The 16,883-nt window shown below is 41.9% G+C and overlaps 1 protein-coding gene across 1 annotated transcript in view; it reads right to left on the bottom strand.

Moving 5' to 3' along the window:
- The window catches only part of CRPPA (CDP-L-ribitol pyrophosphorylase A), a 125,058-nt gene extending 109,526 nt beyond the window's left edge, over window positions 1–15,532 (bottom strand). Inside the window, exons 1-2 of the mRNA XM_062605176.1 lie at window positions 15,227–15,532; window positions 8,267–8,546 (exon numbers count right to left, since the gene is read on the bottom strand). Coding sequence (XP_062461160.1) covers window positions 8,267–8,546; window positions 15,227–15,393 — 447 coding nt within the window. The 5' untranslated portion in view covers window positions 15,394–15,532. The remainder of the gene's footprint in view (window positions 1–8,266; window positions 8,547–15,226) is intronic.
- Between the last annotated feature and the right edge of the window lie 1,351 nt (window positions 15,533–16,883).

Below are 16,883 nucleotides of genomic sequence, written 5' to 3'. Positions count from 1 at the left end.
CCCTGGACAGAACTCGGTGCATTGTAGCTGCTCTCGCACATAAAGAGCAACCCCACCACCCTTCCTGGCTGGCCTGTCTTTCCTGAAAAGGACATAGCCCTCCATGACTATATTCCAGTCACGTGAGCTGTCCCACCACGTCTCTGTAATTGCCACCAGATTATAGTCTCCTGATTTAACACAGGTTTCCAACTCCTCCTGCTTATTTCCCATGCTGCACGCATTGGTGTACAGACATTTCAGGGAGCGAGCTGAGCACACCGATTTCACCCTAGGATTATAGGAGGCCTCCCAGTCTTCATCAATTCTGGAGCGCTGCCCCACTGGGGCAAGCCCAGCAACAACCCCATCCCCCTTCGAATCTAGTTTAAAGCTCTCCAAATGAGCCCTGCTAATTCGTGCCCCAGCATTCTTTTGCCTCTGTGAGATAAACCTTTCCCACTTGTCATTGTCCACACTGGTGCCCTATAAAACCAGCTGCTATCAAAGAATCCAAAGCCCTGCCTGTAGCACCAGTCTCGAAGCCGATTGTTTATGGACTGAATCTTCCCATTCCTTCCCACATCATCAGTGGAAGATGGAAGGAGTGAGGAGAAGATCACTTGAGCCCCAGACTCTTTCACCATCCGCCCCAAGGCCCTGTAGTGTTTCTTCATCCCCCTCAGACTGTGGGAAGCAGCTTCCTCCCCACCTGTCTGGAAGACCAGCAGCGGGTAGTAGTCTGTCGGGTGCACCAGGCTGGGGAGCGTCCTAGTGATATCCCTGATCCGGGCTCCAGGCAGACTAAACACTTCCCTATGATGAGGGTCAACTCTGCATATCGGGCCCTCTGTTCCTCTCAGAAGGGAATCCCCTACTACAATGACCCTTCTTTCTTTCTTATCAGAGGCAGTCTTGAGGTGCAAAGTTGACCGCCTTTTCCTATGTGGCCTTGTGGGCTGGCCTTGCCCCACATTCTCACCTACCTCTCCTTCAAGATCCAGGGCCTCGAACCTATTATGGAGGGACACCTGGGGAAGCAGGGCAGGAAGGGGGGAGGGTTTCCCACGACATCGAACTGGAACTCTCTTCCAACCCTCGTCGCCTTTTTGGTCTCCTACCTCTGCACAACAGCTACAGGGCAGGGGGTGTCTCGGGCCATCCCCCTCTGTGTGAGAAGGCAGGGGGTCCTTCCCCTTTTGGGGGTATCTCCCTGGAACCGTTCCGACTGGCACACCAGGGAGTTACTCCACCAGTCGATCTCCCTTTCACACTCCCTGATGGTCCTCAGCGTCTCAACCTCCTCCTTAAGTCTTGCCACGAGGCTAAGCAGATCTTCTACCTGCTCACACCTCACGCAGGTGGAATGCTGTCCTCCCTCCCCCGGCAGCAGCAGGCTCTGGCACTCCCTGCACCCAGAGACCTGAACAGCCACGGTTTGGGACGGGGTCTCTGTCTGAGTTGCTGCAGTCACCTTACTGCAAGCTCTCTTTCTGGAGGCGACCATATTGGTCAGCAGTCTGGGACACCAGCAACAGTGTCAGCAACACGACCTGCTTGCTCCTCCCTGCGCCCGGTGGTCAGCGACCAGTATAAGCAATTTAAATATTCCAAAGCCAATCCTGTGACCAGTATGCTACTATTTGCTTTCAATACTTTTAGAAATATTTTTAAGTATACTTACAGCTTTAAATTTTAGCATTCACTCAATCTAAGATGACAATAAAATGAGCTACCAGCACTTTCTCATTCTAACCAGTGCTATACTGCAAATCTAGGTAACAAAAATTATGCAGAATATTTGCTATAAAACCTAATGAATCACAAAATCAATCATTTTTGCTTCTAAAATTAACAAGACTATTCATTTTACTTTGACGGTACAGTATTATCTTGCATTATCTAGTAACAGAACACATCTTACAGTCAGCAAGCCATATTTCATACCCTAGTTACTGATTTATATTGCAAAAAGCTATCAGTGAAAATGCACTGTGTCACAAAGGATTTTCTTATTAGAGGAAATAAGTATAAAGAGGAGTTAACATCTGTATTCAAAGGATTAAAAATCTTGAAGCTACTACCACAGGAGTTACAATTACAGTTAAGAAGTTGTATTTTACCTCCCAAAAGTCTACATTATTATAATAAAATCAACAACACCATGATGAGAAGGCTACTGATCCACTGCATATTGCTTTAATCAGAAGCTTAATATATTAGCAATATAATATATAATTAGCAATATAATATATACTTAGCAATATTAGCATATTATAATGAAAACAAAAATCTTGAGGTGCTGCAGGAGGACTCTTGCACAAGTTAATCAACGAAATGCAAAACTGCAGCGTTTGATTAGTAACTCTTTCACACACACACAGCCCTGAGCAACCAAAACCACAGGCACTATAGTTCATGGTCACGCAGCTCCTTAAGCAACTCTTGCAGCTGCTTATCAAATGTCTTTGCCTTCTGAATTTGTTCAGCTGCTTCTCTCAGAACTGCTTGTGTCCCGCCCTTGCACCCAAGGTTCTTTCTCTTTCAGCCCTTTACATACAAAATTTCACGTCACTTCTTTATACAAGCTTCATCTAAGACCACCTCTGTTATCAAGAGCCTTGTAAAATGGATTACACTCTACCATGCAAGTTTGGCTCAATGACTTTATTACACATATGTATGAATTTAATACCTCATGAATTCTCTCCTACATGCTCCAATGCTCCTCAAGGCAGTTTTAGATCTATCTGTGCCACAACCCACCTACCTTCTTAGAAACAGAAGGATAAGCACAGAACCAGTCCAGCAAAGTATTACAGCACGTGAAACAGGCCAAGTTGGCTTTCAGAAGCCTCAACCAGCCTCCAGGGTTGGTGTTGTCCTTGCCATAACCACCCAGATCACAAACTCTGCCAAAAATGCAGCTGGGGGCATTTCTGAATGAAAACCTAGATTTCTTTTCAGTGCAACATTGGGCAAAAAAAGGGGAAAACTCAAGAGGTGTGCATGCCTAATCCTTCGCCAGAGAGATATGGCTAAGAATCTCTTTCAGACCTTGCCATGTAGAAGTAGCTAGAATAATACAGGGCCTTTATTCAGCTCCTCATACATGCTGTACAAGCCGAGATATCCCTTATTTTAAGGAACTATTCTTTATTGCTTTGATCTGCTGCAGGAAGAAGAAACCTGAGTGACTAACAGACGTATCTTTGCTAAAGGCTGCTTCATTTCCAAAGTCATACTGTTTTCTCAAATGAAGTGTCCAAGTTTTAATTAGCCTCAAATCAACAGCAACATGATACACATCATTTCTCTGAATTTAAAGGAGAGACATTACACATAAATGACCTCAGCAACCACGTAACTACAGGAAGCTATGCTGAAAATTTATTTCCAGGATAACCTAATCCTACCTAAAAAAAAGGTTAAAAATATTGTATGTGTAGACTTCCAGAAGCTAGATAAAGTGGGATAAAGTCACCTTTTTTAAAAAGGATTAAGTAACAGTCGCATTAGGCCCAGCTGGCTCTGTTAATACAACACAGAAATGGTGCAAAGAAGAAAGGGAGATTATAATTTAAGTTTCTGTCTATGATTTATGTATTTCAGTTCTTTAAGTTGCATCCTCCCTAATGAATGCAATGAATCATCTAAATCACTTAAATGGGGACTCGGAAACGACAGCTATTTCCCACCACCAAACACTACATGTTGTTAGGACAAAGACTGCAAGTATTTGCTAACAATACATCAGTCCTCCACTCAACACAGAAAATAACAACTTGGTTGAGATGATTATAATTCTCTATGGGAAGAATAATGCCATAAGCTATGGAAACATCAGTATGTTTCTTACAGTTACCATTATTATAGAGTTTAAAAAGGAGTAATGCATTGTGTAACTCTTTCCTGTACAACAGCAAAACCACACTTAGTTTCCTCACACATGCAAAAAAGTTTCACGGCTACTAAAGCGATCCTGATCTTCACAGTAATGTAAAATCTTAGAATAGTTTGGGTTGGAAGAGACCTTTAAAGGGCATCTAGTCCAACCTGCCCTGAAAGAAGCAGGAACATCATCAATTACATCAGGTTGCTCAGAGCCCCATCCAACCTTGAATGTTTCCAGGGACCAGGTATCTACCACCTCTCTGCACAACCTGTCCCAGTATTTCACCACCCACATCATAAAGAAAAAAATAAAAAAATCTTGCTTAAATGTGTAAATAGTGTAAATTTGCCCTCTTTTAGTTTAAAAACATTACCACTTCTCCTATCACAACAGGCCATGCTTAAAAGTCTTTCTCCATCCTTCTTACAAGACACCTTGATGTATGGAAAGGCTGCAATATGGTCTCTCTGGAACCTTCTCTTCTCCAAGGCTGAACAAATCTGACTCTTTCAGCCTGTCTTTCATAGAGGCAGTGTTCCACCCCTCTGACCACTTTTGTATCCCTCCTCTGGACCCACACCAACAGATCCATAACTTTCTGTACTGAGGACTCCAGATCTGAACACACTACTCCAGATGGGGTCCCACCAGAGCAGACAGTAGAGGGGCAGAATTACCTCCCCTGACCTGCTGGCCATGCTACTCTGGATGTGGCTCAAAATGACTGGCCTTTTGGGCTGCATGCAAACACTGCCAGCTTTTCATCCACTGGTACCCCCAAGCCTCTCTCCATGAGGCTGCTCCCAATACTTTCATCCCTAGCCTGTACTGACACCAGGGGTTGTCCCAACCCAGGTGCAGGACCTTGCTTGTCCAGGTCCTTCTAGATGACATACAATCCCTCAGGTGTGTCAGCCACACCACTCAGCTTGATGTCACCTGCAAACTTGCCAAGGGTACATTCAATCCCACCATGTCATAGATGAAGATATTAAACAGTACTGGACCCCTAGCGGACACCACTTGTCACTGATCTCCACCTGGACACTGAGCAATTAACCATATTTTTGCCTTACAGAAGTCCAGTTAGATAACACCTGTAGCTCTTCCCATCTATCAAAACAGCCCATCAGAGAATGCCACTAGGTTGGTCAGGCAGGACTTGACCTTGGTGAAGCCATTTCATAACACTGGCTGTCCTGAATTATCTCTCTGTCCTTCATGTGCCTTATCATGTAGCTCTTAAAATATTTTCCTCTAAATTTGCTATGTAACACCCCCACAATTCATGTTTTCTGTCTGGGGGGTATTATTTTGACTGAGTGTGCACGTGCATAAGAACCCGTGCAACCAAGTAATACTGCACATCTGTACTGGGATGTATGCTTTGTTCAGATTCTAGCTAAATCTGAGAATAAAGTAATGATGTTAGACAGCTTCCAGAAACCAGCTTTTAAGAATGAGGAATGCTGTTTTGATTCAGTCCTTTCAAAGAAATAACCTATACCTTCAAATCTAGTTTATGTTAAATACAGAAAGAGTCTTTGACTGTATACGCCTTTTTTAAACTCTCAGTAGAAGAAACGACAAGTTCCCCCCCTCCCGATTTTTCCTTGCATGCTTTTTGCTTTTTGGTTATGTTGTTTAAAATGTAATGTTGGCAAAGAGATATTGCTAAAGGCTTTGGACTGATGCCTTCTGAAGCTTCCACTTTTCCTTTTACTAGCAATAAAGAATTTGTTTCTAGAAACATGTAATTTTAACTACAAAATTACCCAAAAAACATAAATGGAATTTAATTGGTTACAAAGTAATATTTTCACATAATCAAGCAATTGTTTGGGGGATTTAAGGCATAATTTATTAGTTCTGGATAAGGTACACATTTTAATTCCCACAGGCAAATAACAAACTGATTAGTAAGTGTAATAAAGCAGTTTATTTGTCTGACAATTGGCAGCTAGAAGTGCAATAACTTACTTGATCAATTGCCATTTTAAAAAACATTAAAGCTTCTCATAATTATGCTACCTATATGGTATGCAGATGAACAACAATACAGCATTACCACTATTACACTAGTGATTTAATATGATGTTTCTGCCAGGTTTTGTACCTTTCTACATAATGCAAAAGGAAGTAATTACTTTCTGTACTGAAAGATTGAAGAACTGGCTCCCCCTCAGATATGCAAAGAATTTGACTATAGGAAGAACTAAAGATGATAGCTTCCCTTGATCAAATTTTTTTCAAAACCATGCATGTCACTTTTGAGAAAGAGTCTTAGCTTTCGAGACATTTATTACTTCAGAATTCTGTAGTTGTCAAGTAAAGACAGCCACCTCTCTCTGGCAGGAAGCTTCTCTAAATTGTTACATAAAATTAAGTTCTTCTCATGTTCCTTAATTCAACTGCTTTGTCAGGTAACATCAATAGCTAACAGCTCTTGGAGTCCAGTTCTCTGACAGCCTAGCCTCATTGAATTCCATGGAACTAAGCCAACACAGGAAGTCATCACAGAGCCAATAAATACCACGCACATTTCAGACACAAACTATACAATGGAAAAGACTATGCTAAATGTGTAAGATCACCCTTTTGAGATCAAATAAGATACCTCCATGATCTAGGTAAGGAAATATTTACCAGTCAAGAGTTCAGAACTTCTAGAGCTACAGTACACTGCCTTGAGAAGGTCAATGGAGAATGCCTTGATTCCCTACTGTTTTACTGAAAATGCCATACACACCATTAAAAAGAAAACCAGGAAAAAAATATTACATTAAAATCACACAAGTTTCAAGAAAAAGTGAACAAAAAACTTGAACACAAAGACAAATGTGATACGATACACCACAACATGCAAAGATACCTTAGCTCTTTTCTGTGTTTGCGTTTTTCTCATTTCAACTCAATATCAGCACAATTAACCCCATTCTTCTACTGCTCTCAAAGAATCACATTTAGAACAGATTTACAAAGGGGATGTGTTTTAAAAGTCTCTGGCAGGGAATCAATTCTGGGATGCTATTTTGTGCTACAGGAGAAAGGTCAAAAACCTTGTTAAAATTCTAACGGAATTTAAGTTTTAATGACTGGAAACTTACATTCTGTATCACTGAAAACTACAGAGCAGAGTTATTATTTTATTGCCATTCCATATTAAGCCAATGCACAAAAGTACAGGCCTACTATTAAGAAGCTCAGTATATCTAGACTTCTAACAATGTTCTGAGGGACCTTGCATGATTTAATTTTCATAATAAATATTTTAACAAGTCATACATTCCCCTTCTATAATATGAGCTTTCAAAGAAAAGGTGAAGGAGTGCTAAGGAAATACCAGGAGTCATTCTTCGGACTCTATTCCACTGTCAGGGTTGCAAATCATCTGTCAATTAGCTTATCTTTTACTTCATTTCTTGAGAAAAACAGACAAGCAGCAGATTTTCCTAGCTTGCTAACACCCAAACAATCTGCTGTCACTAATGACTTCTACCTCAAACCATCTCTTGGAAGTAGGGAAGTTTTCTAGTGTATTATTAATGAAGAACTGAAGTACAAGGTAAGAACAGCAAAATGTACAAAAAAGCCTGTGACTAAGTCATGATTTCTTACATCTCTGTCTTAATTAGACAGTTTATTCACCAGTTCCTCTTGAAGCTAGTGCATGCCTTTCATAACTCTACCTTTCTACTTGCATAACACAACTTCTACCAAACTCTTCCCCTTCACCTATCACTTAGTTTCTCAGAAATCTTTCTGGCTCCTGCAAATATTCTCAGTCCTCATGTGCAGTGATCTCCAACATACATTTGGAGGCTTTCCACTTTCCCTTTTTCTCAGCAGTTTGCAACATTTACAGATTCTAGAAAAATTTAACATTAAGACAGAGATACTTAGGATAACATTAAGACAGAGATACTTAGGATAACATTAAGACAGAGATACTCTTGCCACTTCCTTAGGATTCACATATAAAGGTAAAAACATACAAAGCTTGTGACTCAAGCAAGACAGCACTCTGTTTATTATTAGTAATCACTAACTGAACTATTCTAGCATTAGGTAAGAAATCTGCCTAGAAAAAAGGTAAACTATTATTATTATGTAATCTACCTTTCAACTAGCAAATTGATGATTAATTCAATCTCTTACTGATAGTCTCTGTGGCAATAATTATTCCCCATAGCAAGTAATGCCTGCAGCATTTAAAAATGTCTTCCTCCCCCATCTGACCTCTCTCCGTAATACAGATTCTGAATCTGTTCTACTTAGAAATCAACATAATACATTAATAAAATTGCTAGAAAAATCCTTATTTATCAATCATTATTTTACTCTATACAATATAAAGAACACTGCAGAGTTGCATTGCTGTATAGTACATACCCCATGGTCTTTAGCAGCCATAACCACTTTTGAAAGAATATCTTCTTCAACAAATGGCCTCACGGCATCATGGATAATCACTACTTCTGGTTTCCGGAGCAGCTGACTGGAAAATTCATTCTCTGCAAACACCTTCAGTCCATTGAAAATTGACCGGTGACGAGTTACTCCACCTTTTACTACTGTAACTCTTTTGTGGCCATATTTTTCAATGATAGACTTCATTGTTTCAATATTTTCAGGAGAGACAACCACAACAATGTCAGATATCCAACTTATCCTAGAAGAAACAGTAAAGAAAAAGTAAACATGAATGACTAAATAAAAGTACAGGTATCTCCACAAAACAAAGAAATTCATATCAAAATAATTTCAAGATGGGTAAATAAAGCATCTCTAACTACACTCGAGTCCATCTTTTCATCTGTGCATTACCACTCCACTTTTAAAAGAAAAGCTACATTAGATCTCTACCAATACACAGACATCAACCAAACTGGAATTCTGGGAAGGGACTTGCTTCCAACAACCAGTAAAAAAGGCATCTTCTAATAACCCTTTGAAATATCTTCAAAACATTTACTCCAGCCTCATTCCTAGCTTCAACCATAAGCTCTATATCAATCAGCTAGAGTCTGTTATTTCAGCTTTCTCTAAATTCAGTCTCCAATAAATTGGTAAATCTTAGGACCTGGAGTACTCCATGTTCTACAGTGTAGTACACTGTGTACAAGTGAATAAGAGGATAAGGAAACTCTGAAACAAAGCTCACTATCAAGGCAGGCATGAGCAGCAATTGACCGATTGCTAATGAATCAAAACTGTGACACCTGGATATTGAGAGGAAACAATACGCACACAAGAAAGATTTCTGCTCTAGGAAGCTAGCAAAATGTAAAAACATAGGTAGCTAGGTAAAATTACCAGAATACGAAAAGCGTGTTTTTAGATAACTTCAAGCTTTTACTGTTAGTATCAGCCTAGCTCTACAATTGAGTGGTGGTATGCAGGGAGAATGACCTATGACCCACCAGACTAAAACCAGTCATAACTGAAGTCACACTTGTGTCAAAGGACCTAGGAATACAAATTCTAGTCACACGTGGCATACTGTACTTCAAACTAATGGCAATATCATAATTCAAATCGAGCTATTTGAGTTATCTTAGTATCTTATTTCCCAAATGCTATGTAGAGAGCATAAAAAGGATATTAAATTCTTTTCCTTTCTGTGTCTCCACAGATGATTGGGGGGGGGGGCATGACAGACACCAAACTCATCAGATGAGCAACAATTACAAATATAATTCACTATTTACTATCGTAAAATTACTCATGTGTATCCTACATATCCAACTAGGCCAAGCATAGTACATTCTCCCAATTAAAATTAGTAAATCTATTGAAACTAATTTTGCAATCACAACATGGACTAACATACTAAATACCTCCAGTTACAATTAAAAATAAAAATTTACAGTTCAGAAATACACAGCCTCAAGGTATTGATTCCTGCAATAACAGATGTGAAAGCATTGCCTAGGAACTACTCTTCCTCCAAAAGTGAAGTCATCTGTGACACAAATCACTCCCCTAGAACTATGTGAAACATCAGACCATCTTCTGCCTTCTGTATGTTTCAGGGTTTTTCATTAATGGAACTCCATTAAATTTATTTCAATTAATTTAGAATAACTATTAAAAATAAAATAAATAGAAGTGCTATTAGCATTACTCTAAATAAAACTATTTGTCCTTATGTTCATTTCATCAACAAAGGTATAAATTACAGCCAAACTAACTTATTCTCAGCATATTTTAAGTATTGATGTTATTCAAATGTAAAATCTGAAGTCATATGGTTTCAAGTTTCAACTTGTCACTCATCACAGGTTCATCAAAAGGTTTTCAAACCTCTCAAATGAGTCCTGGCATACTCTTACATTTAGCCACACAACTTAGCACCTCTGCATGACTTCAACTTAGAACTAGGGCAAACTAATTGGATCCATCTCAGTTTTTCTTTTGAATACTGAGAGTCATTTAAATACAGCAAAATTCAAGTGTAGCTATTTCACACTACATGAGAATTAGAGCTCTGCTCTACTATTTGCAGAAGGAGTATAGCCTTACACAGCTCTCAGAAACAGTGACCAGTCTGCACATTCACTGATGACTATGTAAGAGCAGCACTGACATTTCCCATTCTGGAGTCAAATGAAGAAGTTTATGAGGCAACTGGGTAGCACACTGCATCTTCTGAGACGAAGGGAAGAGAACAGACATACTGGCCAGCCTATGACAAATCTCTGCACAGGGGGAGTGGAATGGCTTAACGCCTCCAGCGATACAATACATGAGAAAGTGACAGGATGCGGCCACAGCTCCACCCTGTGTCTGGATAAACACATTTATAAACTTGAGTATGTCCTCAGATTCATTCTGGACTAATGTCCTATAATTAAAGCTGGGATTTAGAGATGCAACGTATTCATGTAAGAGTATAAGGGTATCCTCTAGATTGATTAGGTACAAGAACAATTTAGGCTTTGAAGCCTAACGTGTCCTACCAAAACTCATGAAAAGTACTAATTTGGTAAAGCATGCTATAAACTCTCATGAATGAGAACTGTGCACCACACAGGTGCTTACACTTTTAAAGACCTGCTTATGGAAATATTGCAAAGTGTTTTAATGAGCGATTACTGATACTTTCCAACTTCAATCTGGCAGTAGATGGATCGTTTTCTCCCTCAATTTGTCACACCCCTTTCTTACTATTTTAGTATTAAATCTTTCTGAGGGAGCTCAGGACTTCCTTAAAATGAGTTTAGAAATTGGAAACACCCTTTCCATTTTATAACTTTAATATTAGACCATGATAATGGAAGCTTCAGAATCAACACAAGGCATAAAAAAGATCAGAATACTGTACCCCAATGTGCTTTAACAAGCACTAAACACAGAACCCTAGTCCTTCCATGCAACATAGACTGTAGCTCTGAAGGGAAAAAATCAGGTCTGATCAAATGAAACAAAAGAACTCAGTTATAATCACTTTACAACTGCCTTGGGAGGACCTTATTATTAGTAGTAGGAAAACAATGAGGCAGAAAGGACTATATGCCTGTTTCCTTCTTGTCATCACCTACAGACCAGCTGCCTAGAAGAAAATAGTACTGTTCCATTAGATTTCAAACAAAAGCATATACATTTATATTACCTGAGCTAGAACTCAAATTAAAGGACCTCATTAACTCATTGACAGATTAAGCTATTACTACATGACTTCACAACACAGATTGTAGAGGAACTTAAATAACCAATGAGCTATGTTCTGAGACTGTACTGCCTCAGTGGCATGCCTGGGTAACACATGTGACTGAGACTTAACCCTCTTTATCTGGTTTACTCACAGACAAACTAGTGCTGAGCCTGAAATCTGATATGAGGCTTAAATACACTCCATTTCTTGCAACTCTTACTCAGACCAGTAACAATCTAATAGTACCAATCTATTTAACATACAACATACTGAAATCAGCAGTTTTATCAGCAAAACAAGGCCAGAACCAGGCAGTCGCTGCTGAGATGGCTTTAGCAGTGTAAGATACGATCTTTCACTGCCACAGAAACTCTCCAGAGATACAAGATAAATCATCTGTTATTCAAGCACCAAATGAGAAAAGGTACTGTCAAGAACAATATGCACTTGCAGAATGCAAGCATAACTTGCTTTTGCTCCATAACAGCTTTGTTATAAATTTACTGATATATGATAGAAATAAATGGAAGTAGGGAGCTTTTAAGTCTGAAAAGTTTCACATTAAGGAAGTTTTGAGCATCTCATGTACAGAAGCCATTCATTCTTTCCTGAAAGTGTTCCTTATTAGTCATACAAGACAACAAAGATACCTTCATAAAGTTAAAACAATTGGATTTTTTGCTACAATTATTTTTAGCTCATAAGCAAGAATAAGCAACAACTGGACAAAGAAACCTACCGTGGTAGATACATCCAGCAAATCTGTAATTGTGTGACCTGCAGAGTCAGTGAACATGCATCAGCCAATGGGGAAAAATACTTGGCAAATAAGGCCACAAGAGACACAAGAGACTTCTGAAGCAGTGATTCCTTAGATGGTTCCCCCAGGTAATGTTGCCCTTCTTTTTTTTTTTTTTTTTTTTTTTCCTTTTTCTTTTGTTTTTATACAAGGCCATCTGTTTTAAGATATGACATTACAGCAAGCAAAGTAAACAAAGCTGTCTGAAACTTTTATGGAAAATCTTTATTCTGCCAGTAAACATACTAACCCTGCTTTCCTCTTTCAGAACTTCTCACTGTACTTTCAAGAACTGCTGAAACTTGAGAACAGAAGGAACAACAGTAACTTATTTGTCCCACAATGTTTTTAAACACCAATCTTTAGCTTTGTCTGTTTTCCCCTATATTGCTTTAGTAAAATACGTGTGTGCACATGCACAGAGCTGAGATTCCTCCATCTCAGAAAAGAAATTGGAGGTTCTATTTTATACTGCAACAAATCCACTAGGAAAGCCAAACATTTAAGTTCTCCAACACACTTTAATTTTACCCCCAAGGTAGGACCCGACCTTCATATCAACACCACTGTACTGGCAACAAATCCCAGTAATTTCTCCTCACTGTTTCTTCTCACCTCCTCCTCCTAAAGGCATCATCTGTGATTACTATTGGCAGGCCAACCTTCTACATGCTGTTATGCTATGCAACAGGATGCACTGCTTATTCGTTCATGTCTGTTCTTGTCTTGTCTGCCAGATTTTCCACATCAGTATTTAAGATTCTCACCACTTTCAGCTAAAGTGTGCAAAAACCTTTTTCTCATGATTTTTTTAAAAGCACATGCAAAGCAGATGAAAATTCCTGATTTACTCATGTATTTGTCTGTATGTTGCTACAGTTCTTCCACATTAAAATATGCTCAATAATAGCTGCAGTAGCTAACTTCTGTTGAACTGGTTATTACAGGCTAATGACTCAAAGATTCATTCAATTACAGCAGGTAAACAGACATTAGAAGAGAATATCAAGCCAAACACAGATATCTGCCACTTCAGGGTGATAGATTATATGACAAACTGCAGTCCCTCAATGTTACATTTTTGCACCTATGTTCACACAAAGAACAAGATCTCCTCTGAAGTAAAAGTGTTAAGATGAAAATGAAAGCCATTCACAGCTTCAGAGTACATCTGTTCCCAACTCTCCATATATATTGCATACCAGCCAACACTCCAGCACAGAGATGGCAGAAAGCTCTGCCTGTGAGAGCACTGGCACCATTTAGTTCACTCCTAAACTTAACCAAAAGCCCTAGGCTGTCACTGTCACAACCAACTTGGGATCACAAGCTTGGCTGGACTGCACAATGCGATTCAACCTTCTATTTTTTTTTTACAGCTTTAGGACATAAGCATAACACTATTGCTCAAAGAACTGTTATTTTCTCAGAGCTTACTGGCGGTGAAAAATGAGGGATTTTTTTTTTTTTAATGAATGTTTTATTTTCCTATGAATATAATTTCCTTCCCAAACCTCACTCTGTTCTCTTTTCTAGGTCTCCAATACACAGAGTGAGGATATTATTCTTCTCTGTAGATTCCCATGACATTTTGGCAGAAAGTTACAGCTGTGACAGGCTTTGGAACGGAGGTTTTGCTTACTGATGTGCTTAGCTTTGTGACTTGCTGCTGTTGAAAATTAGATAAAGACAACAAGCAATATTTCTTTCATGAAGTAACAAGTGACCTGAGGGAAGCCTCTCTGGGTGGGAATGGAAAAAGAGTCCCAATTTTTGATGTTGTACAAGTTTCCATGAATTAAGAACTTCTGGAGATGTTGGCAATTCCGTTTCTTTTCAGCACCCTCTACTCCTCACCATTTATTCTCTCTGAAATCTAAAAGTTTATTTTTCTACAAGTTACTGCAAAATATCCAGAACACATCTGACACTCCACTCCTACCTGCATTGTTTCAAGTGACACTAGATACAAGACTTACATTATGTTAACATTAACAATATATTAGCTGTCAGTCACATGCCTAGAACTCAGTCTTATGACAAGGAAAAACCTGACTGCTAAAATATGCCATTAATGACTATGACTTTAATTCTTTGTTCCAACATACACAAAGAAAATCTATGCACGCAGATTCATGCTACCTGAGCCATCAAAACCCAGAAACTGTAACTTAAAGCTAAAGGGGCACTTAAGCTTTTGGCTGAGGCAGGTTGTTGTGCTATGGCCTATAATATTCAGGCATAATGCAAGCGCTGTAGACAACTGAGCTCACCCCACTGTGAATAGTGGATCTTTTTTCCAGGCCTCTGGACACTATTAAGATCATCTCCAACACCTGTGGCAGAACAGGCTTTTTCTTAAGGCCTCTCAACAGTATTATGATTGTTTTCAGTGGCTGTGGTAGCTTGAGGCTCACCAAACCAGCCCCTGCAACTACAGAAACCCTCAAACTTCGAGGCTGAGCACCTCAAACTGATCTCCAGAGGCACTGGACGGTGACACAACTACCAGACATCATCAGTGCTGAGGCGAGAACAAGGCTGCTCGGAATAGTGGTGAGGAGGGCTGGGACAGGGGAGAGCAGCCAGTGCCTCTCCCCAGTTGAGCCTGTCTTAGCCAGTGCTCAGAGCACACCAGTTTCCTGCCACCCTGTCACTTTACATATTCTGACTGGCCGGGGAGAGCAGGAGGTCCCACCGAAACGCAATACCAAGCCCTCCGAGGGGCGGCGGCTCCGGGGGAGTCGGGGGCCTGCAGCAAGGTCTCAGCCAGCTGCTTCCTGCGGAGTGGCCGCACGGCGAGGGCCAGCGGCCGGACCTCAAGCGGCGAGGCCGGGGGCTAAAGGGAAGGCCCGCAGGACGCGGGCGGGGAGACGAGCGGCGCCTGCCTCGTTACCTCTCCATCGCCCGCACCGTGTAGCTGACGAGCGGCCTCCCCTGCACTGTGCAGAACTGCTTGGGGGTGGCGCCACCCAGGCGCTCCCCGCTCCCGCCCGCCGGCAGCACGGCCGCCACCGCTGCAGCGGCGGGCCCGGGGCCGCGGCTCCCGCTGCTGGGTTCCATCTGCACAGGGCGCCTCGGCTGCTCTGCTGCTCACCCCACGGGCAGCAGGGGCCGGCCTCCCGCCCGCCCGCTTTATTTGCGCGGAACGTCCGCAAACCGAAGAATCTAGCGCCTGCTCGCTCGCCTGACAACAGCGGGGATCGGGCTCTACTCCTCGCCCGCTCCGCTCCACGCGAAGCCCCGCATAGGCGTGCGGGCCCAGGCGGCTCCGCGGCACGCACGGAGCACCCCGGTAGCGGCCACGTGACAGCACAAGGCGGACGCTGCAGCCATTGTCCCTTTAAGCGCGCAGCGCGCGGGTCACTCCGCCCAGCGCATGCGCGGCTTGAGGCCGTTGAACGTTGCGCCCGGCTGGGGGGTCGTGGTTCGTGTCTCCCGTCCGGTGATGCCGGGAGGGGTGGGTGGCGCTGTCTCTGCGGGGCCTGTTCCGCCCGGCCCTGAGCTCTTCTGGTCGCGGTGAGGTGTTTTGTCTGATGAGGAGATAAATGCAGCGTGTCTGGACGCGAGGGGAGGGTGGGCTGAATCCGGCTCTGCGCCTTCATGGGAGCTCCGGCCGTGGGGCAGCCGCTTCCGTACGAGGCGGTTAGGGACGCCTCCCCAAGTCTGGTTACGTTGCCCTTAATCTTAGGAGGGAAAGGTTGAAGAAGCAGTAGTCAAGTCAATTGGAAGCTGGGATGTTCCCGTTCAACTCATGGGGTTGCTGTAGGCAGTAGTGAGACAGGTTGGTTGGAAAACTCCCTAGGGCTCATACGCATTAGGTAGGAGACGCAGCCCAGTGAGGAGGGGGCTTACTAAGTGTGACATAGAATGGTTTGGGTTGGAAGAGACCTTGAAAATAATCCAGTTCCAACCCCCTGCTGTATACAGAAGCACCTTCCACTAGACCAGGTTGCTCAAAGCCACGTTCAACCTGGTCTTGGACACGGCCAGGGATGGGGCAGCCACAGCTTCTCTGAGCAACCCATGCCAGTTTCCCACCACCCTCATAATGAAGAGGTCCTTGTATCTAACACAAATCTACCCCCTTTAAGCTTAAAGCCCTCTCCAGCTTTTTTGTAGGTCTGCTTTAGGCACTGGAAGGCTGTTGTAAGGTCATCCCAGAGCCTTTTCCAGGCTGAACTCCAACTCTGTCTTCATAGGAGAGGTGCACTTGTTATAAGCTAAACAGGTCTCAGGTTGATATGTCTGACTTCACTGTACGTCTTACATTGTAACTTGAGTGCACTTAAATACTACCGCTAAGCTCTGCCCTCCTCTGAAAATTTTGGACATCTCGCTGTAAAGACAGCTTTTCAAATATGCAAGAACTATTGTGAGCTTGTTGCTCACACCAGTCAGGGAGTAGAGAGGGCCAGCCACTCCAATAGGGGAGGGGAGCCTGGAACAGATCACTGTATCAAAGCAAATGAGAATAGTAGCCTCACCAGCAAGGAGCAAGATGCCAAGCATGAGCCAGGATCAGGGCCCTGGAGTCAGGCATAGTCCAGTGA

This window comes from Pezoporus occidentalis, unplaced genomic scaffold, assembly GCF_034315485.1.
Source record: "Pezoporus occidentalis ecotype Australia unplaced genomic scaffold, CSIRO_AGI_Poc_V1 ctg9, whole genome shotgun sequence".
NCBI lineage: Eukaryota > Metazoa > Chordata > Aves > Psittaciformes > Psittacidae > Pezoporus > Pezoporus occidentalis.
The sequence above is the reverse complement of the archived record's forward strand: the minus strand, read 5'-3'. Positions and strand labels throughout refer to the sequence as shown.